We start from the raw sequence: 22,757 nt of genomic DNA, 5'->3' as shown, positions 1-22,757 counted from the left end.
GCAGTATCTATTTAAATATCAAATCTTCTAAAGCATTGAGGACCACATGAAAGCTAAAACTTAAAAGGCTTTTCTAAAACATACACTAAACGGGTCTATAATAAGTAGAGCCCTGTGTGGATACAAAATTTGTATTTGCATCCACTCTGGCATCCTCAAACATGGTTAACAGATATCCACATCCATGGATATAAAGCGGATATTCGCAGATTTGCTGGGCTGTAATAACAAGATCACTTATCTAGTCTGGCATCCCATCATCCAGGCTTCCATTTCCCTTTACAAGTCAGTAGTCTCCCTTTGACTGGTGCAGAGATTCGAGGTTTTGGTGGATAGGTTAGTGAATGGGGGCGTTTTCTTGTAGCGTTAACCCTCTGACCAAACAAATGTTCTCTCCTTCTATGGCAGTGGTTCTCAAGCTTTTGTATTGGTGACTCCTTTCACACAGCAAGCCTCTGAGTGTGATCCCCCTCATAAATTAAAAACACATTTTTTATATTTAACACCATTATAAATGCTGGAAACAGAGAGGAGTTTGGGGGTGGAGGCTGACAGCTCAAGACCCCCCACTTAATAACCTTGCAGTCCTCTGAGGGGTCACAACCCCTAGTTTGAGAACCCCTGTTCTAGGGCAACCAGAAAAGTCCAAACTAAATATAATGCAATCCTTTGGTCCTCCCCAAGCTCTGTCTTCTACTCCATTGTGAAAGATTAGCCAGTCTCTTGATCCTCCTCAGTCTAAGCAGTTCCTTCCCAGGACCTCAATTCTCACCCCTGTTAATACCAGGGAGTGAAGCAGGGCACTTCTTCCTACCCTTGCTGGAAGCCCCAGTCTGGGTTCCTAAACAGGTGCCAGCAGCAGGCCTGCTACCCACATCATTTCTGTATTACCTCATGCTTTCTCCTTCTCATGCTTTACCCCTTCCCAGAGCTCTTCTCTCTTCTCCCAGGCCTCTGTGCCAGCCCTTGTCCGTACCATCTCCTGAACTGCTTCCCCATCTCTCTTGGTAGAAAGCATGCATTTCGGTAGCCTACAATTCCCAGAATCCCTCTGAAGACTAGATCTCCTAGAAGGCCCCTGTTTCACACTTAGCCAGGATTGGGTCATGCTTCATCTACAGTCTGCCTTAAATAGCCAGTGCACACCCAGTGACAGTGCCTGTGTGCTCAAAATGTTTGAGGGGTCTGTAGACCAGAAAGATCACCCTTTGATGTTCCTCAAGAATCCAGGGCTTTCGAGAGGGAGGGAGAAGTATACCAAGAAAAAAAAATTGAGTCAGAAACCCTCTATATATTACATTTCATTTTGGACTAAGGAATGTAACACTGAAAATGGGAACTATAAAATAACAATTTTGTGTCCCGAGTTTGAAGAATTAAGTACCATTGCATCTAGGAGACCAAATAAAAGTAAAATTCAAGGGATGTATAGCAAAGTATTTATAGGCATTTTGCCATCCAGTCCTTGTATCCTTTTTTACAAATATAAAAGCCCTGCTTGGGTACAGCACCTGGTTATCAGAGAAGTTGTTGCTTTTTCTGTTTTACAGCTGATTTTTTGGGGGGAGGGTGGGTACCATGGTGGAGTCAAATAAATTTCCTACTATCACGCAGTGAGGCACTTGCTCAGATACGACTGGAATCCAGGGAAATCTGGGCCACCTATTGACAACTCTTGCCATTAGAGCACATCCTCTTAGCTTTTAGGATACGTCTACACTTCAGATAAACACCCAGGGCTGGCCTGTGTCAGCTGATTAAGGCTACAGGGCTATTTACTTGTGGTCTTGGGCTGGAACCTGGGCTCTGGGACCCTCCCCCCCATGGAGTCCCTGAGCCTGGGCTCCAGCCCGAGCCTGAATATCTACACTGTAGTTAGACAGCCCCATAGCATGCGCCTGTGTCAGCTGGCACGGGTTAGCCATAGGTGTTGAATTGCAGCGTAGAGGTACCCTTAGATATGTTTTATTCTTTTCTAATTGGTGAATGTTGATCATCCTCTTAAAAATCTTGACCTCAACAGGATACATGTAAACCCCCATTATCCAAATGTCTGAGACGTACCTGCAATTTGACAAATTTTGAGTTGTATAGTAGGAGTTCACCTATGCGTGGTGTGTGAGCATAATTGATGTTGAATGTTCAACTTTTGTGTTTCCTCTGTTGTCTTTGCAGCAGCAGAACACCAATCATTGTGCACCTTGGCTGAATTGTGCCTGTCTTTCTTAAAAAAAACAAAAAAACAAAAACCAACTTGTCCCATTCTTTGACTCTCCATCCTAGGGGTAGGAGGCAAGTGCAGAGGTTATTACCCTTGCAACTCCTCAGTTTTGCTCACTAGCAAAAAGCATCATTGCAAACCATAAAAAGGAACTTGTGTATTATCTTCTAACTTTCAGACCTCCTTAAATAAAGTTGCTGAAGAAAATATAAATGTCTCCAGTGAGTATACTAGGAGGTTACTGTGTTATCACAGAATACAGAATCTATATTCTGCTCTAACCTTTGTTCATTGACTTTGCTCAGAGGAGCTTGTCATTCTCTCTCTCTCAACCAGTGTTTGCACTTCATGTCTAAGCAAAGCTCTTCTGCAGTAACTGTTTAGCTTTGCCTTTGTCTGAACTAAAACTGAATAATATTTTAGGAAGAACCTGGAGGAATACTCAGAATTTGTTTTTTCACATTTAATATTGCTTATTTTGAGTAACCTCTTTCTCTGAAGAGAGATGCTTGAACAGTCAAGTAAAAAGAAAACTTCCTGGGGTGTCCAAATTTGAATTCTATGATGCTTCAAAATCTAAAGACTTGTGAAAAATGCTGAAATCTATGGAATGTTCCAATGCAACTTGGGAACTTAGGGCATTCACAGATATTGTGTTACACTCCACTATTACTAAAATAGTAGGAATTACAACAAATGACTATTTAATATTAGAGAAGCTAAAGCAAAATTCTTCATAATTCCATTATTCAGGAAAGTAATCTGATGGCAAGATTTGGACTCTTCAGATGCTTATAAGGGCAACCAAACTTTTGCCCAAAAAGGATTGTACCAGCCAGTTGGTAGTGACATGAGGGCCATACATGACTTCCATAAAGTTAGACAGTGACTTCAAGCACTCATAGTTAATATGGAAGAGATGCCATTTTTGGCTGACAAGATTAAAATGGAGCATATTACACAGGAACCTGTTATCTCTGCTAGCCATGTTAAAGAGACACTGTCTATTTAAAATTCACACTTAAGCGTGGAAATTCTGTATCTGCTATTGTTATAATACTTCAGATTGCTGTATTTGAAACAGATGTAGTTGCTAGTGCTCTATTTCCCCTGTATAGTCAGTTATCTTTATTTCCCCACGTAACACGTGTGACTATTGAAGATATATTTAGACTTTATGTTCTTTTAAAGGTGAGTTGGGGTGTGGGCTACTTGATAAAAGTTATGTATTTGCCCTCAGATGCACTCTGGCCACCTGTATTATATAATAAAATAATAGGTAATGCAAGCAAAGTGTATTCTGCCATGGTAGTAGAAAGTGATCCTCAAATACCATTTCTATAGTGGGGGCTCACCTATGGTCACTTTAAATTACTGTGCTTACTTGATATCCCCACTCCAGTTACTGCGTCTTGGCTAATCAGATGAATCATTTTAAAATGTGTTAGGTAGATTCCTTGTAGGCAGTGTTCTCTTAATTCTCTATTAATTAACTCTACTTTGTTGGGCAGACTTAGCTTCCAAGTTGTAAATGATTGCTTATCTCCAGTTCTTGGCTTGCTGACGCTTCTTGCAGGAGGATTGGTAAAAGTGGATCAGTGTGAACTTTCCAATTTATCCTCTACAAGTTTTTAATACGACTAGAATTATTTTTAAAGAAACAGTTATCTGGAGACTAAGGTATCGGCTGTGTCAGAGTAGCAGCTGTTAGTCTGTATCTGCAAAAAGAAGAGGAGTACTTGTGGCACCTTAGAGACTGACTAACTTAGAGAAAACTACTGCATGCATCCGATGAAGTGAGCTGTAGCTCACGAAAGCTTATGCTCAAATAAATTTGTTGGTCTCTAAGGTGCCACAAGTACTCCTTTTCTTTTTAAGGTATTAGACAATCTGGAAATACTAATTTACAGAATAAACATTATGCCTTCTCAGGGAAGCCTTGGGATATCTATCTAAGTCATCTAGATAAGATTTTATTTCTAGGTATATTGATTTCAATTTATTAATTATTCAGACATGTCCAGAGGACCCCTGTGTTCAGAATCTTGTAGTATTTAACAAGCTCTGTGACTTGCAGGTGACCCATAATGGCTGTCACCTTTGTAGTTTTGTTACGGGAAGGAAAATAGCATGGAAATATAGTGGAAAGTAAAGCCACAGAAATGTCAGTATCTCAGCATTTCACCCCTTCTTTCTCCTAAGTGAGCATTTATAGCAGGAGTGTCAGACTCATTCTTTGGAAAGCGCTGAATTCTATTTAGAATTATGGTCTGTGGGATAAATTTAGGACTACTTGGGTCCCTGCACCGACACCAGACACCTAGTGATGTTAATAGGAGGTTTGCACAAAGTTCAAATATAGAAAATATGGCCTCTAGCCAGTAACTAAAAGTTGTCGTCTTTATTATCTATCCGACTGCAATGTAAATAAGTAATGAAGTACAAATAATTTGTATTTCAGTAGTGTCATGATTGGGCTTTATAGTTAATGCTCATCTGAAATTAATGTGGCTGAGAATGTTGACATTGCTAGAGCCATTATTTCAGGCTTTCTGCAGATTCAGGAAGTCATCTTCGCATCGTTTGACTCTTGGCCTTATTTTGGAGGTTGAGGGCTTTTTTGTTTAGATGAAAGTGCAGATTCTGCAGAATCTGAATGTAATGTTCAGGCCACATAAACGTATCAAGTGGGTTGGATCTGTCCTTCCAGCCAGGAGTTTGACACCCCGATTTACAGTATTTAAATTTGTCCTCATCTCTAGTATGGTTACTGTCATTCTAAGACAGGTTTCAGAGTAGCAGCCATGTTAGTCTGTATTTGCAAAAAGAAAAGGAGTACTTGTGGCACCTTAGAGACTAACAAATTTAGCATCCGATGAAGTGAGCTGTAGCTCACAAAAGCTTATCAAATTTGTTAGTCTCTAAGGTGCCACAAGTACTCCTTTTCTTTTTGTCATTCTAAGAGTTTCAAATGGAGAAAGTTTGAACTGAAATTTAAATTAGGTTACTTGTTTCCCTCTACACAGGCTTGTCAGACTCCTCATATCAATTATATAAAATACTCTATGGTATAATCTTCAAAGTTTTAAAGGGCTGCCTTCAGTAAAAACTTCCATCTAGCTAGAATATCTTTAAAATCAGCTGCCACAACAACTATGTCTAGAAACAGGATGACTTTTTTGTTGCTGCTGACTCAGACCCCAATGGCCAAAGATTCTGCTTCTCTAAAACACTGACAACCAAAGGAATGGATCACTGATGTTTCCCTGGAGGTCTGGGGTGGTACCTCTGTCCAGAATGAGGTGTTATAACACTTTAGGATATCTACCTCAACCTGTGCCTCTCCGTGCACCACCTAATATGCATCCATCAGTTTCTCATTATAATTTGCCCATTCTGCAGAATGCCACCTTAGCGAATGGATGGGCTGAAAAAATGGATGTTTACTAGGGATTGTGGCTAATTGAGCTCCTATTTACCAATCCATTTGACCCTCATGCCATCCTCTTTCCTCTCCCCTGTCCCCCCATGCTATTCCCTACTGAATTGGCAAGAATAATAGGGCTATTTTTATTGGCATCATAGCATTCTACTTAATTTGTTAGAACTGAAGAACACAGGTAGAAGAGAGTCTTTTATTGACTGGATTATAAAAACATTTCTGGTGTCTGCAGAGTGTGTCTTTGAGAATAATTTGGCGACAAAAATGTGATCATGAGAACACTACGATTCATCATTACTTTTGTGTAATTTTAATTTTTTTCTTCCATGTGAGTGAAAACTAGATACATTCTAAACTCCTTTATATAAGCTGATTTTAGACAACTTACAAAAGCTTTCCTTCTGATGCCTCTCTCAAACATCACTGAGAATGGGTTTCTCATTAGTGCTAGAGAGAGAGATATACACACACACATCCATTTACAAGGTAATTGCTTGAAAGACTATGGCCTTTAAGAACTGATTTAATATATTAAACAAAGAGATAATGCATTTAAAAAAAACTAACATCTAACACATCCCTATTTATAACACAGATCCTTTAGCAATTAGGATTTTAAATGCCTTTTAGGTTGCTAAAGTAAAACACTGTAAATTAACAGGATTGTGCAGTTTGTAATGCGAATTCTGATTAATTTACAGATATTCTGCTAAAATGGTATTAGACCAATAGATGGTGCCATTACCTTAGAAACTGGTAAATTGTTTACTTAGCATATAAAATTAATGAATCAGTTGTATTATATGTGATGTCATGATCTACTCTAGCTCTTGATAGAATTAAATTATTATTAATTTGGTTTTATATTTTATAATGTGCTCTAAAACCAATACATTATCAAATATAAAACCATAAATTACTTCATAATGCAAATAGGTAGTGATTGATTAGTGAACTAGTGGTGTTGGAATACAATCTGCTTTTATCGATTTATGGTTTCTTTTGGAACTTTTGCTTTAAAAAGTATTAAAGTCTGATAGTTCTCTAGACGGGTTACAGATTGTGACTTAAGAAAATCAACTAGCAGGAGCAGTTCATATAAGATATACATACAGTTCTAGCCATTTTATTTCTCTTTTGGTTTTTCATTTTCTGATGTACAGTTCTGTGGTTTATTTAAAAGCATAAGCAAAAAGTAATCTCCAGTTTACCAAAGAACATCCTGTATGCTGCCATACTCAGCACCAAATGTGCTGTTTCTACCCCCTGTCTAGTCCACATTGTGCAGACAGGTTCCATGCTTAATTAAAATAAATTTGGTTAAAGCTTGTATAGTAGCAACGTTTAAATAACACCTAGAGATTGTGGTGGTGTTGTGATGTGCAGAAAGAAGTGGTGTGGATTACGAGGTTCTTGGCAGGAAGTGGTAGATTTGACTGGTTTGGGGTGAACTGCCTTTAAGAAGGAAAGAGAGAGAGAGAAAGTCAAGAGTAGTGGTAATTATATGGCTGATGGGTGCGAAGCTGGGGATAACAGGCTGGAACTTCGAAACCTCATTACAGACCAAAGACAGTTATCAGTATTTGAAAAATGGCACAGTATGAATCTGTCTTCATACGCTGTGTGTTTGAAACCAAGTTTATGGTGTTTCAGCTGGTTGCTCAGTACCTAGAACAGGTACACACATTGTATGGTTTACAAATAGATTCCATTTTATAGGGGTTGGTTCACTGAGTCAGATGTGCATAGTATTTGTAATGGAGATGGCTATACCCTTCTCTTTACAGATTCATCTGGAACTTAAGGGTTTTTTTGTTGTTGTTTAATGCCTAATTTAAAAAAAAAATACGTACATTGTCATACTTAACTCCAAAGAATGTTTTCAAATGACAAATTAGGACGAATTAACTGGTAAATTTTTTTGGTCACCATGGATAGTTTTATATAAGGGCAATATGGATTTTTCTGTAGTGAGTGGTAAAAGTACTTTTGTGGATGCAGAGTGTCTTCCTTTGCAAAGGGTTTAAAAGAAATTCAGTGCTTACTCAGGAGCGAAAGCATCAAATTAAACTGTTTATGCTGACAAAGGACAAATTTGGATTTCAGCAAACGATGCAAGATTGTCTGATTGCTTGTCTTGTCTAGGAAAGCTTCTAGTCAAGACTTATAATGAAATACATGCATAAAATTAAACTGCTTGAAGTCTGTAGTTTAGCTTTCGGCAGCAGTAAGATGTATTCCAGTGGTCTCTAGTGGCTGAACCTAGTCCCTTGGTACCAACATTGTTTTATATTCATAAATCAGCTCTTCATGCATTGGCAATGTCAGCCTGCGGAGCAAGCAGTACCACCGAGAGACTAGGCCGCTGATCCAGGAACCAGATTGAAAAATGATCCCAATCGATGGGGCTGTGGAGAGCAAGGAAATTTTACCTAGAATGAGCAGCAAATTGAATAACAATGAGTGTGTGTGAATAAGTGCCCTGTCAGGGAGCCCTGACACTGATGGATTAGAAGGTTCTAAATGTTACTCTCTCAACGCTGAATACCTCCTCCGGAGTGGCAGACTGAGGTAGCAAACAGGTCCTTGGGTGCTGAAAATGGACTGCTGTTAAGCAGTAGGAAGTTCTCTGCAGTAAAAGTTCTGCTAAAAAAGATCCAGTTAAGCTGATTTTAAAAAGCCATTGCAATTAATTATGAAACTGGAGGGGTGGAGGAATAACTTACAACATCTGGATTTTTTTAGTGCAAATACTAAAATTTTAAAATAAAAGTTAGCTGCAAAGACAATTTGAAAACTCCTAGGTTATGTAAAGGACAAAGTGTGATTCTAACATAAAATTCCATTACAACAGAGTCCGTTGTTGTTGTTTCTTAACCTAGTGGCAGATTCTAATGGAATGCCACATTCCATAAAGCAGTTTTAAAAATTAATCAGTTTTGAGTTCAGAAATGCTAGATCACATGGCCATATTAATTACCAGATTAAAAATTTTTTATTACAGATTTTAACCTCTCAAATCTTTAGTTTAAAATTTTATTTGTATGTTTCAACATGTCTAGCAATTTACAGTGTTACTTGCTTAACTGTTAGGTTAATTACTAATTCTTTAAGAAGCATCTTCCTAAAATGATGCTTATGGAAAACATGTGCAAGGTTAACTGTGTTTTAGGGCTGACAGATCATTGGAAGTGCTATACTATTGTATTTTTTGATGTTTACTGAGTTTTTACAGTTCTTAAATTGATCATTTATAGAAATAAAAACTAGTTTAATATGATGAAGCTTTCTGACTGAAGCTGTGCTTCTGAGGTCTACATATCTGGAAGTGTGTGTGTCTTTTAAAATGGACCAGACAATGCACTTTAGAAAAACTTGTTCTTCATTATAAGATTGCTTTATTAATTAAGCATGGTAATTAAGCAGCTTTCAAATAACTTTTAAGAAAAGGTGTTTGTGTCTGTGTGGATCTGAGGAAAGAGATGCTGTTAAACATACCGAAAGCAAATATGTAATATGATTATTATGTTGAATATGAGATTAGTTAGAGATGAAATAAATAATTCATTGAATTACCAAGTTTGACACTGCTTTATTAATCCTTTCAGTGGCTTTGAGACAATTATTAATTAATTGAACAGCTATGCTTTTGATAATCAGTGAGGTTGAATCTCAGCTGCTGGTATTTTATATTGGATGCTATCTATATAAAGTCAGAGCACGTTTCCAGATGAATTTCACATATCCAAGTTGCTGTTACAGTTGGCAAACATAACTGTTGCTGGTTTTCCCTTTGTGCCCTTGTACTAAGTGTGCACTTAGAAATTTGCCCCATTCCTTCTTTTAGTTTTTATGGCCAGATTTTAATAAGAAGTTGTGTCCAATGGCTTCTGTGATGGGGCATTCCACTCACCGCATGGATGGCGCCGCCTCCTGGCTATTCTGGGGATTAGCTCTGCAAGGCCGATGTCCCTTTCTGCGGTTGCACACCATTACTCCATCTCTGTCTTTTGGTCTGCAGCGCCTATCATGCTTCACAAGCTGCTGCTGCCTCTTCATGACTCAGCCTTATGTCCGGGTCACTGTACGTTTTCCCTTCCAGGGTATAGTCCTTCAAAGTCTCTGACACTTACACAGTGACCCAGGCAGTCTTCCCGTTGACTGCCCCGCTGGTGCCATTTCCCCAGTGCTGGTAGGGGAACCTGGGCCCACCTCTACTAGGGTCCCTGGGCTGGAACCAAGAGAATATGCAGTGAAGGTCTGTTCAGTCCCCAACCTGGCTGCTTCCCATACCAGCATGCACCCCTGTGGGGTTTGCCAGCCTCTCTACTCCCTCTTCCCAGGGAAAAACCATGGGCTACTTGTCTCTATAGCCTCCAAGCATATCTTCCTTCTCCTAGGGAATGACTGCAGATTACTTCCCTGGCTTTGTAGAAACCCCACCTGTTCCCACACAGGTGAGCTTCCCCTAATTAGGGTTCTCTTCTCAGCCATCAGCCTAATAGGTTAATTGGCCCATCTGGCTTTCGTTAACCCCTTCAGGGCAAGTGTGAGGTGGACACCCCATCACAGCTCCCATTTGAGCACCTGCTTGAAGTAGGCAGTCTTTTAAAAGTACTCCACTCCCAGCAGCTTACAACTTTTCCCAGTGACAGCTCCTGGGTGTTGAAAATTTTTGAAAAATCTGTCTCCAATTCATTAAAGACAGCGGTTTTATTGGAGGGAAAATGAGTGGTGTTTTCTTTACATCCCTAGCATGTCCTCTTCTGATGCCAAGTGAAATGCCACTTACCAGTAGATTGTTCTGATGTTTATAATATGATTGCCTAATAATTTCATACTTTAATCAGGGGTTACCCTAGTTTACAGATAAGATCAATAGTCTGTATCATTAACGTAACATTGAGCTGAATAGGTGCCATTCCCATCTCTGTTAGAGCTATTGTTTAAGGGTACTTGCAGAGATCACTATACCAGTTACATTTGTTTCACATTTGAAGTTTATTTTTCAACTATGAGGGCTAGAAACTCCTTTTTTTAAAATTAAAGCTTAAAATCTCAAGCACAAGTGGCAGCCACCAGAGAAGCACACTGGTTCACTGTGTTTCTGTGAACTGGCCCAGTTTGACCCCTGCTTAAAGTTCTCATCAGAAATTCTAGTAATTTGCAGTGTTGTAGCCCTGTTGCTTCCAGGATATGAGAGAGACAAAGCGGGCGAGGTAATACCTTTTATTTTGTCAGAAATTGGTCCACTAATGATACTACTTCTCCTACCTAGTGCCTTTTCTAGTAATTGTATTTCTTTCCTTAACTAATAGACAGTAATGGATTATATTTTGCAATGTTAGGATTTTTACATCTCTTCAAGCATTAGCATTGGAAAATATTTAACTTCTTTCTGCATGCTTGTTAGAAATTGTTTGGTGGATATAGAATACATAAATGAGAGAACAGTTTTGGTTCCCACATACACATAGGCTACCCACAGTCCCTTAGGACGTTGGTTTTTCTGTGCTTTCAATGGGCATTGCAATGAAAAAAATTGGATGTCCAGCTTTCACTTAGTTCTATGGATTTTTATTGGCTGCTTGCCAGTCATAATATATAACTTTCCCAAGGCTTCCAAAATACCTGGAACATTGTGGATTTGTTTGGATCATACATTTGACAGCCACTGGGAAGTTGGTGTGTGATAGGGAAGTTCTACAGCTGTACTTGGAAGCAACTGTCCATAGCTGGCGTTCTGCCAGGTCTGAAGCTCTATAGACAGCCAAACATCTCATCTCATGTAATGGCTGAATCCATCATTTTGTACACAAGAATTCAAGCAGTTTTTGCTAAACTGTTTCAATTGATGCATTTTTTTTTAGTGTGAATGGATCAAGCTCACTCTCCAAAGTACCTCACACCAGTGTAGTCAAGTAGTGGATTATTTGGATTATTAGAGGAATGCAGAATAATAAAATGTATTTATTTACTCTTCTAAAAATGCATCCATAATCTTGGGTTGCAAGTATAAGCATAAAAATACAATTTATAAATTTCAGATATTACGCAAAGTCCCTGTTGAGCTCCATCTTTCAAAAATCCATATATCCTCAGAAGACTTGAACTCTGTTGTTGTATATATTGTTGGGCTGTTCAGTAAGCCTGCTATCAGGGCACTTTTCTTTAAATGTGAGGCAGTAAAACTGTACTGTAAATATAAAACAAATACTCAGGATTTACTAACTCAGGACGTACAATTCAGAATTTGTAGAGAAATATTGCACTCCTGCTCCAAGCTCTGCTTTCTATTTTTCCTAGTTTTGTTAGCACCTTCATGGACTTCCATTGTTTGTGGATGTATGTAGGTTAACTAATGTAAAAATACAGGTCTCAGAATTTAGCAGGCTTTCAGCACCTCTTTGAAAGCTTCTTTATGTGTGGGATAAACTAAATTCATTTTTTAATTTGAATTTCAAATCTAATACTTATTTGTTATCTTCACCAGTATAAATAAGGGGAAACTCTAAGGAGCATTTAAATTGTGCATTGTTTTTATTATGTTACGTAACTTTTTTTAAACACTAGAGACTTTCCTTTCTTTAAAAGTTTGCTTTGTTCTTGTCCTGGGATTCTGAACCTTTTGGGCTGAAAACTCACTTAGGCTTTTGTCTTTGGGATCTCTTTTCCCCAAGCAACTGGTGGAGTGGAAGACAACATGTGTTCCGTTTGTGCTTTCTTTGAGATTATTGCTTATAAGGAAAAACCATTCTAATTGGAAAGAGATCAACACAAGTGCTATGTAGAATAAGTGGATGGTTAAGAAAGCTATCTATCCTCTTCTCTAAGAGTATCCACTGGCATACACAGGAAGTGTATGTACAAAAGAAAGGTATATAAAATGGGGGACTTTTAACAGAAGTTTTAGAAAATGAAGGAATATACATTTTTCGCTTATGATATTACTTAAGAGCAATAAACTTGTCTTTGAAATATTACTTTTACACTTATATTCTGGAAACTTTATATTTTGTGCAATCGTACTGTTAATCATGTGAAAGACACCTAGATCCTAGTATAAGCAGTTCTAAAATCCTGGTTTCTGGTATTTTCAGTAGGCTTCCCATCCTGCTTGCAGAAGGCCGTTTCTGAATTAAGGAGGCATCTATAGTTTGGGGATCCATACCCCATGTGGCTCTTTATCTCTCCAGTTAGAATTGCTTTTCCATATAATTTCACTTAGACTAGCTTTGCTTTTGCATCTTCATTTATACATAGGGTCCCATATCTATTCCAGAACACAATTTATTTTGCCCTTGGTTAGAGAAGCAGTGAAATTTCTTTTGTTTGCTGTTTTGTCTGTTGACAATATCTGTTTATATGGTTCTCTTCTGCTGCCAGTCCCTCAAATTCTTTTTGTTTCCAGTTGTAACTGTTAAAAAAAATGGAATCACATATTGCTCCAAGGCCTAAATGAATAGTCATTGCTTGTAATACAAGTACACACTTGGAGCAGCCTACTGCTTTTAGATGTGATGTATTTGGTACTGTAAAGGTAATGATCCTCAACCACAGCAATATTCTGTAACAGGAATATCTGTCATATTCATTGGGATTACTGTGTTCATTGATTTGTGTCTGTAAATCTGCTGTTTCTACCCTTTAAATTTGATCTATAATTGGACCTCCTTAAATGGTTCAGATAAGGTAGTCTGTATTTCCTCAACAGTGTCACTCTCAGCTTCTCCTTTTTCATTATACATTCAGCAGACTGGATAAAATCAGCAGGACACCTCATTTGAAACTGTTTAATCGCTGTCTTTTTCTTTTGCTAAACCATTGAGCTGGTCAAGCGATGTACACAAATCATTTTAAATAGAAAATACGGCTTTCTTTGTGACCCAGCTAAACAGATAGTACTATGCAAAACACTTTAAAAAGTAATAAATGCCAAAAAAAATTTTAATTGGAGTAAAAAATTGTAGATAACTTTATTCACTCTCCTAAACTAGAGCATCCTGAAATATTGTCAGGGCCATGTGCAGACAAGATGGTATCTTCCTAAGAATCCACTCTTTTCTGAATAAAGCAAGTCTAAAATTTCAAATAGTGCTGAGCTGCTTTTTGTCCATGTGTAGGAAGTGCATATTTATGTATAAAGCCTGCAATTACATTGCTTCAGGAAAAGAGGGGTTTTGTTGCATCAGTATTCTTGTAGTGCAATCTTTGAATGGATCAGAGATGTGATATTAAATGCTTGGCTCCATATTTGCCATTTTGTCTATTTTCCTGTTACTCTTCAAAGTACAAAGTAAAAATAATGGTTCAAAATAAATGCTGCATAATAAATTGTTTTAAAGTAGACGTGGAAAATAACCTAGTGGCAGCAGCTATTGCCATTGCTGGTACTCTTGTCTCCATGTGTCAAAATGACTATCCCAGGGCAGCTCATTAAAACAATCTATTCTTTCTAATTGTCTTGGTATTTAGTGTTACACCCTGCAACCTGGCAAGGCACAGGAGTGGGACAGGAAATATAAACTCTGGCATTCATTTAACTCACTTTCTATAACCTTGTTTTCATGCTTCGGCATTTTACTGTAAATAATTTACACTAATAAAAATAGGACCACACTAAGTTGGTATGGACTAGAGGTAAATTTGGGACTCAAGTAAGTGTCACCTGTCATGAGAACAGACATTTAAATGGCATATGGTAAAATAAGGGTCAGTATTTTAATGAGCTTAAGTCAGGTTTGTGGTGTGTTTCCGTTTTATTGACACTCTTGTTTTCTTTTAAAAATACTCTTTAGCAATTCAGCAGTTACTTTACAACTACATCAAAATTTAAATAAATGTCTTAACTTTATTATTGTAGGTTCTGGATCATTGGCAGCAATGGCAGTATTTGAAGATAAATACAAACCAGACATGGGGGTAAGGAATGTTTTGGATTTTTTTAGTATTTTAGTATTTCTTCTTTCAGTAATTCTCAAAACACTGACATACATCGAATGGGTTTGATGCTAATATTGAATGTTGCTTTAGTTTAAAACAAAACAAGTAACCCTCCTGCTCCCAGTGTCACTCTATAGTATGCTGGCTCATTGCAGAGCTGTCAAAAAATTCAAATGGACACAGCCAATTTACAAATCCCAGTACTGCTGTTTGTAATTTCTTTAATTGGTTCTTTCAAAGGCTTCTATGATTAATGTAGGTGAAAGATTGGAGGATAAATAATTCTCTTTACAGGTTACTTTAGGTATATGAGAGTCCCTGTATAACCAGTTTCACTCTTTCCCCTGTATAGTCATTTCTTCATTCTCTCCCCTCTTTGTATATCTTTCACATTCTTTTAAAGAAAGGACAATGTGATTATAAAACCACAAAAATTGGCAGAAGCCAATACCTGAAACTACCTTTAACTCATTTTTGAAACTGACTAGATTTCAAGTTGTCAGTGACCATTCAAATAACTGTACTCCAATCTTCAGGATCTACCTAAAAGATGTTATCAGAACATTTATAAGTTGTTTTGCTGATGGTCTATATCAAACTTGAATAATCTATAAATGCCTGTTACTATACAACCGTAATAATTTAAGAGTAAAAGCTGAAAGCAGTGGTGCCATGATCAGGTTTTGGATACATGATGCACCAGAATAAGATGGTTCATTCTCATTATATCTGTTTACGAACACATGCGTTGCATTATTTTTATTTATGTATAGCTTTTCTTCACACCTATGTAGAATATAAGGTATACTAGGATTTTTAAAAACCAGTTATTGTTCAATAACTATTCACCTAAAAAGGGAAAAATCCACAGTTGTCTGCAGATACACTACTGATGAAAATAACACTAAAAGAATTAAGATGCTTCTTATGACTATATCTGGTAAAATGCCTCAGTAATGTCAAGGCCTCCTTTAAACCACATTAATCTCTTCAAACTTTCCTTGAATGCGTGCTGCTTCTAGTTGCAATTGATTAATGATTCCACGTGTTAAAGAAAAATAATGAGAATCGAATACAAAATAGAGAGTTTGAAGTAGATTAAAAATGACACTACACTTAGTTATTTTTCATAATTGTCACTGGAATATCAAAGATAGCTATAACATTACTTTAAGGTATTTAGTGTTTAACTGAATCACATGGTGGCAAAACGGAAAGTTGATAAACTGCAATAAATGTCTTCAGATTTCACTAATCTGTGTTACATCTCTGCTATAGACCAATTTCTTAAGTCTTTATGCAGTTGTATTCAGCAGTGTGATCCTATAACTCCACTGAATTCCTATCTGAAGTTATTTAAATTTACAATTTTAAGTGCATTGGTTTATTCTGTTAAATTTTCTTATGGAGTAACTTCACGTGGATTAACAATTGATTAAAAATTAGTACTGAGTGCTTTTCCGGTTGTTAACTTCATTAAAAGATTACACAATGGGCAATAAATGGATCACTTTTCAAATTACTCCTAGAGAGACTCTTCCCAGAACGTTTCATATGAAGTAGTTATAGTTCTATTAAAATGTTTTTTTAAGTTTTGATAAACAAGATCATGATTGCAAAGCTGCTGTTGCAGAGAGCACCTAATGAGACAGAACTGTGTAGAATGTATAAGCAATGTTGTCAGAATTTGGAATATTTTTAATGAGGCACTCAGACTCACTCCTTCATTTAAATAGCATGAAGGTTGTGCGACTAACAGAAAAATCCATTAAATGTAAAATAAAGGTAGAGTCTCCACCCATGTAATGCAAAGCATTGTGAGAATGGCACATCACATTTTTGACTCTGTCCCGTTTCCTATATAACTGTGTTTTTTAACATGTGCTGCCTGAATTGACAGCAAGGCCTAAAATCCTTAGGAACAATAGCTACTGCACAATCCCTTCTTAAAATTCAATAGCATAATTTTTTGCCATCTTGAAAGGAAAACCTTAAATCTCATTTTCAATTAGTTATCAAGATCCTTGGTTTTTAAAGTCATTTTGGAGTGTAACTTTTTTTTTTAAAGCACCAAAAATTGGTAAACTTCCAATTGTTTTTACTTAAAAAAGTCAGCCTAATTAAATTGTCTTCATACACAACCTTAAATGGCAGGAGAAATTCACTATTGTATCAAGCATGCAGAAATGTAGTCTACCAATTTGTTGAAATTGATATGTAGGTCTCAAGACTAGCATATAATTTAAGATTGGTTTTATGTTTATTGAGTGTTCTGTTAATTAAAATAGTGATATAATAACACATCAGAACAATCTAATATACCTAAGAGCTAACTGAGAAGACTCAATTGGACTTTTTTTTTTTTTTTTTTTTTTTAAGACTTACGTTCTTCTCCATTTTTCTACTATGGCTAACAGGTTAAAAGTCTAACTGTTAATTCTGCATTTTTGAACACTGAAAATTAAGTTACTGTACACAGTGGGAAGTTCAACAAGATTAAAAAACAAAATAAATATTAATGATAGTTCTATTGATAGGAGTAAACAAAATCACATAAATGAAGCAAATCTTTGTATTATATGGTATGGACATAAATTGTCACTTGCTAAAACACATTGCAATGATGAGAAATGTAAAATCCCTGGAGATTAATTCATTAAAACTGGGTAGTAGATTAATATTTTTCTGTCAAGATCAATACTGCTTGCTTTTGCATTAATTGTCAGAATATCTTGCTAGGGCTACTGAAAGGTAGTAGCGTGCTGCAAGACCATCACATCACAGAAAATGATTCAAAGGCAAACTGTCCTGCACCCTCTGGTATCGACTTGCAAATTAGCATCTGGAATCTAATTAAACAAGCTTAATGAAAGTAGCAGCTGAATACTGCTGGAAAAGACAATCAGCTTTTTTCCCTCTGATATATATTCTGTACTATTGAAGCTGATCACCAAACACATCGTGTGAGCACAGTTAAAAAAAATTAGCATTTATTTGAAGAATAGGAACTGTTTTTCATTCTGTTATGCTTTTGGCATGCACTGGCGTCCCATGAGAGCCATGCCACAGCAGATAGTGCACAATATTTATAAATCCATGACAGGCAATAATAGGAACTTGAAAAATTCTTTTGCTAGAATTTCAAGTTGAGAGCTGCCAAAAGCTGAGAGGATCAAATCTGCAGTGGCAGCTGCTGTGCCCTACAGTTAGAACTGTAGACTTTGAAGATGCTCAACTTAAAGAAATGAAGACTGCAGGCTTAGCCAATTTTTGCAGGTTTCTAGAGCCCTGGCTCTCTGCCTTTTGAAGATGAGTTACTGAAGCTTCTCCCACTGCCTCAGGCATGCTAACACCAACAGGATGTGTTTTTTTTCATAGACTTTGTGTGTCTTCAGTTTTGAGTAGCAAATGCTTTGTCGATGCCAGCTGTGATGGTCCTTCTCTGGTTGCAATGTTGAGAGATGATCTTTACCCAAAATCCTCCAGCGAAACTGCTAAGATGGATAGTGACGTACACAAGTGCTACTTCTGCAGTCTGATTTATGGAGTCATGTTTCATTGAACCAAGAGCTGGCCTCTAGAGGAACTGTTATAGATTGAAGAAGTGAACACTTTCAGCCCTGAAGGACTGTAGATGTTTCAAAATGTGATGCCAAGCACCTGACTGCTGTAGAACAATATTAATTTGTCATGTAGGTAGCTACAGATCTACCTTAAATAATATAAGTGGAAGAACAGCAGAGCTAATCCAGAGTTGTGAGCTTAATCAGTTTTTCCTTTTTGTGGAGTACCACCTGGTGTTAAACACCACATTCCATTTTTTAAGTACATTAATGGTTTGTGCTGTTCAGAAAACAGTATCGATAGATATGGCAATCATCCTGAACTAGGATAAATTCTGCCTACAATATTAGGTGCTGGAGCTTTTGTATTGTCTGTATCCTTGTGGTGATTGGATTCCTAGGGATATTTGGGGGGGAAAAGACCTTTAATAATATAAATGTTGGTGATTGACCCTGCCTCTCATGAAGGAGAAGTTTTTGTAGGTTTATGGAAGAAAATTACTTGATTAAAATACAGTTGTATGCGCCTGTATTTCTCAATCACCTGACGAAAGCTTCATGTTTGACTGAGCAAAGATACAGGCCACTCATGCTTCTGCTTTGTCTTCCATATTTTAAACCAATAAAAAGAGAAGCCAAAATAAGGAGATTCTGGAAAGATGACCAGCAGAAGTCGGAGAGAACCATGATTTCAGGGAAATTTAGTAAAGATGTTTTAAGTGTTCAGGATCAGAGGAAAAATAAGGGTGTGGGGAAGAAATGCAGGATTTAAATAATTGAATCTGAAATTGATCGTTCTAAAAATATGAGAACATGCAGTATTTTTGATTGTGCAGTCTAACATTAGTTTGAATAGTAAATGCAGACAAACATTATACATAGGGGAAGGAGAGCTTTCTGAAACCTATGGACAAAATTTCTCTCTCCCCCCCCCCAACCCATTCTCCTGACCATATTCCCCTTCTTTAAAAGAGTGTTACTGTACAAGACAGGGAAAACCATGGACTGCTGGTTAATCCACAGGAGACAGTGGCACTATTTCTGGCTCTGCTGTTGATCACTGAGACACCTGAAAACCAATGGCTCCATGCACTAGTTTCCCCATCTGTAAAAAGGGGATATTTTCTTCCTCAAAGGGAGATGAGTCTTCATGGACTTAGTCATTGATATTCTAAAATGGAGGGCTTTACTGCAATTTTATTTCTATTTAAACAAAAATACTTAAAAGAGATAATTCTGCAATGTTGCGAAAGCATGCCATTTTCTTCCATTATTAAACATTATTAAAATATTTCATAAGTACTTTGGGGGACAGTGGGAAAACATGAGTGTAGCAATATGTAGCTGAGTATTTGTTTTTACTAACTTTTGACAATAATACTGGATTATTTTTTGACTGTCAAAACTCTAATCTTCATCAACAGTAGTAGTCTGCATCTGTATGACTCGATGCTCAAGAGCAATGACAAGCTGCATATGAATTTTGTATTAATTAGTAATGGTTGATCAAAACGTCTGTGTCCCTGCCATAGGGCTCAGGTGTGGAAGTCTGCGGGCTAATCCCACCAGCTGACATTCAGAGGTTTAATGACTCCATGGGAAGGTGACCACTTGCTGGGAACTTTTCTTGGCTGAACTCAGACAGCAGACATTAGAGATCAAGCAAGACTATCCGAGTTAAGCTGAAGAGCCTGCTTGAGATACTCGAATTCCTATTAGTGTCAAACAGAGCTTAAGTAAACAAAACAAAACAAAATTAAAAATCTGACCCCCCTGCACAAAAAGAAGTGCTTAAAATGTGTGCTCTGTGTATGTGTTTATTTCATTACACAGTGATAAGAGATTAGGCTGTTTAGTAAACGTCTTTACTACTGCTTATTGCTAGAGCTCATGTTAGAACAGATTTGGTATTTCCATTATGTGACTGCTCTACTCCATGCTTTGGAGCTGTGTATCTCTGCACAGACTGGTGTCGGGTATTAGTGCAGACCATCCTTTATTTTCAGGAGTTATATCATACTGTTTCCTATTTTTAAACTAAAATTATTTAAACATGTTAACTCAATACTTGTTTGATATATTGGACAGGTTCTGTTAACTCCTTGCGTGGACTGTCATGAAGAATTGATTTCTATTACGGAACTTATGAAAAACTGGAAATATGACGTTAATTTTAAATGTATCCTACTACTTGGCAGCTAGATATGCTCTTAAATGGCTGAGATTACTGGAGAGGAGTTCTTAATATATGCTCTTTTCACATATCAAAGCACAATTTCCAAACGAAAGTCAGATAATAAAACTGCCTAAGGGTGATTTTCTTCTGAGTTACCACTGATACCCAAAACACTTCTTTGTTCTATACAATGACTATTTCCAGATACAGGAATCCTGTCTAAGTTCATCCATTCTTTAGTTTAAATTGGACCCTGCTGCATGGCAAAGGAAACAATTTCCTTACCTTTGCAGAGGTAACACAAAGTTTGTACATAACAATGTAGACAAGCTATTCACAAACTGTGCTGAACGTTAGAGAACATTTTACAGCACATAGGATAGATGTAGGGCAGGTAATTATTTTTGATGCATTCTCAGGAGCAGGTGTTCCAATCTAAATTGTTTTAGTTTGTATGTTTCCTATAACTGTGGAACAGGGAAAATGTACTGAGAAATATTTCACATTGTACAATGCCTAAGTACTGCCCCTGCAGTGAGAATCTTGAAGGCAGAGTGTAATTTCTGTACGAGCAAAGAACATCGAATTGGAATAAGGTCCCAGCAGAATTTAGACTAGGCTGAGAGAGGAGAGTGAAATGAGTGAATACTTACCAAGTTTATAAAGCATATGGGTAAACTTAAGTGGAAAAAGATTATAAGAGGGCCTAGGACTTTTTCTTTTTAAAATAAAATGTTGATCTTTCTTCATCCTCATCCGTCAACATTTTTGGTGATAGTGAGATGAGCATGGAGTGCTTCATCTGAGGCAGAGGTGTCATTGCTGGACTTTGTTCCTATGGGGTATAATGGCATACAGTTACTTAAAATGACCCCTGTGCTTGGTTTGCTTTTCTCTCTACTTCCCTGTAGCTAAGATCCAAAACGTCACTACAGGGTGGTGGTATAATATTAGGCAGATTGAGGATTTCAGGTTATCAAACTGAAGTCTTTAATGTGGTAGAATTATCAAACTCCTTTACTGCTGAACAAGTCCATTTCATTCTGAGAATCTGTTCCTTAAAAACTCTGAATATCAGAACATCACAAGTGATGGATTAAATCTGTTCTCATGTTAATTCATAGTTATTGTGAATATAGAAGCAGCCAGAAACCCTACAGATTCAAGATGAGGCTTGTAATTTAAGATTTCATACCACTGGAACAATGTATTGTACTATTCTTTATGTAAGGAATGAAATATAGGAACCAATGTTACTGAATAGTATCTTGGAATCGTATAGGTTTTTCTTTTGGCAGGTAATTTGGCATAAATTGTTAATGTAAATCCAGGTTAGTGGGGAAGACATTATTTTACTAAAAAAGATAAACTGCTGATTAATTCAGTATAGAACTCAATTACAAATTGAAAGTGTCTCTGCGGGACTCCAGTACCCTAAAGACAGCAGATGTTGAATTGATACTCCAGCATATTTCACACTGGTATGAAATATTAACATGGTTTATTATACTTGTGTGGTGTACAACATCAGATGGGGGGCGGTAGTGATGAGTCTGGGCTTGCAAGCATGTGTACTAATGAAATATGAAAATACTGTAATTACAAAGAGTAAGGACTTTGAGAGGTGTATTTTATTGAAGAAAAGATCTCAGTAGAAAATGGTAAGTTTAAAATAATATAAATTTAAATTTTGTTTACATGGTATATATAATGTACAAGATAATACAAGAAAATACATCATACAACACAATCTTTTTTTAAATGTACAAAATCAAAGACATTAATATTAAGCTTAAACTGCTGTGTTCACGGGACTGCTACCTTCAGTGCCCTGGTACAGATCCATTTTAGGTAATTAGTTACTGTCTACTCCATATTTGCTGTGTAGTTTCAATAGGATGTCATTCCTCATTGCTGTAGTGAACTGTTTCTTTTAAATAGATGCTGGGTTCACTACAGAAGCGGTTACACTTTGGTGGTGGGTGAAGTGACGTGTGTTAATATATCACCACAATGACGGCAGCATAAATGTTGGCTAGGACTAGGCTGAAAACACGTTTTTAAAAAAACAAAAAACAGGGAACCTTAAAAATGACAAGAATAATCCTATTTTAAAAGCTTGCAGAAAAATTAGGATCCAGGAAAGTGTGTATTGGTTAGCTTTTATTTTATAACAATGTATCACTCCAAATACTACACAGTTTGACCCAGAGTTCCAATAAGTAGTAATTTGCCAAGGGATCCAAATCTAATAATTACCATTTTTTGAGCTTCTTGTACCTCAAAGCTTTGAACAAAAATTGAGAGATTTTCATAGTGGTGTATGTATACAAGATACACAGATTTGTAGGAAGGAGTCTCGGTGTAAGTGCAAATGCTTCAGAATTTGGAGTTCTTCAAATTTGTTCCTAA

General features: G+C 37.0%; 1 protein-coding gene across 1 annotated transcript in view; it reads left to right on the top strand.

Annotated features, from left to right (window-relative positions):
- PSMB7 (proteasome 20S subunit beta 7) overlaps positions 1–22,757 on the top strand; it is a 40,277-nt gene that overhangs the window by 6,434 nt on the left and 11,086 nt on the right. Inside the window, exon 6 of the mRNA XM_038374145.2 lies at positions 14,527–14,585. Within this exon, the coding sequence (XP_038230073.1) occupies positions 14,527–14,585 (59 nt within the window). The remainder of the gene's footprint in view (positions 1–14,526; positions 14,586–22,757) is intronic.

Source organism: Dermochelys coriacea, chromosome 16 (assembly GCF_009764565.3).
Source record: "Dermochelys coriacea isolate rDerCor1 chromosome 16, rDerCor1.pri.v4, whole genome shotgun sequence".
In the NCBI taxonomy this organism is placed as follows: domain Eukaryota; kingdom Metazoa; phylum Chordata; order Testudines; family Dermochelyidae; genus Dermochelys; species Dermochelys coriacea.
This window is presented reverse-complemented; position numbering and strand designations above follow the sequence as displayed.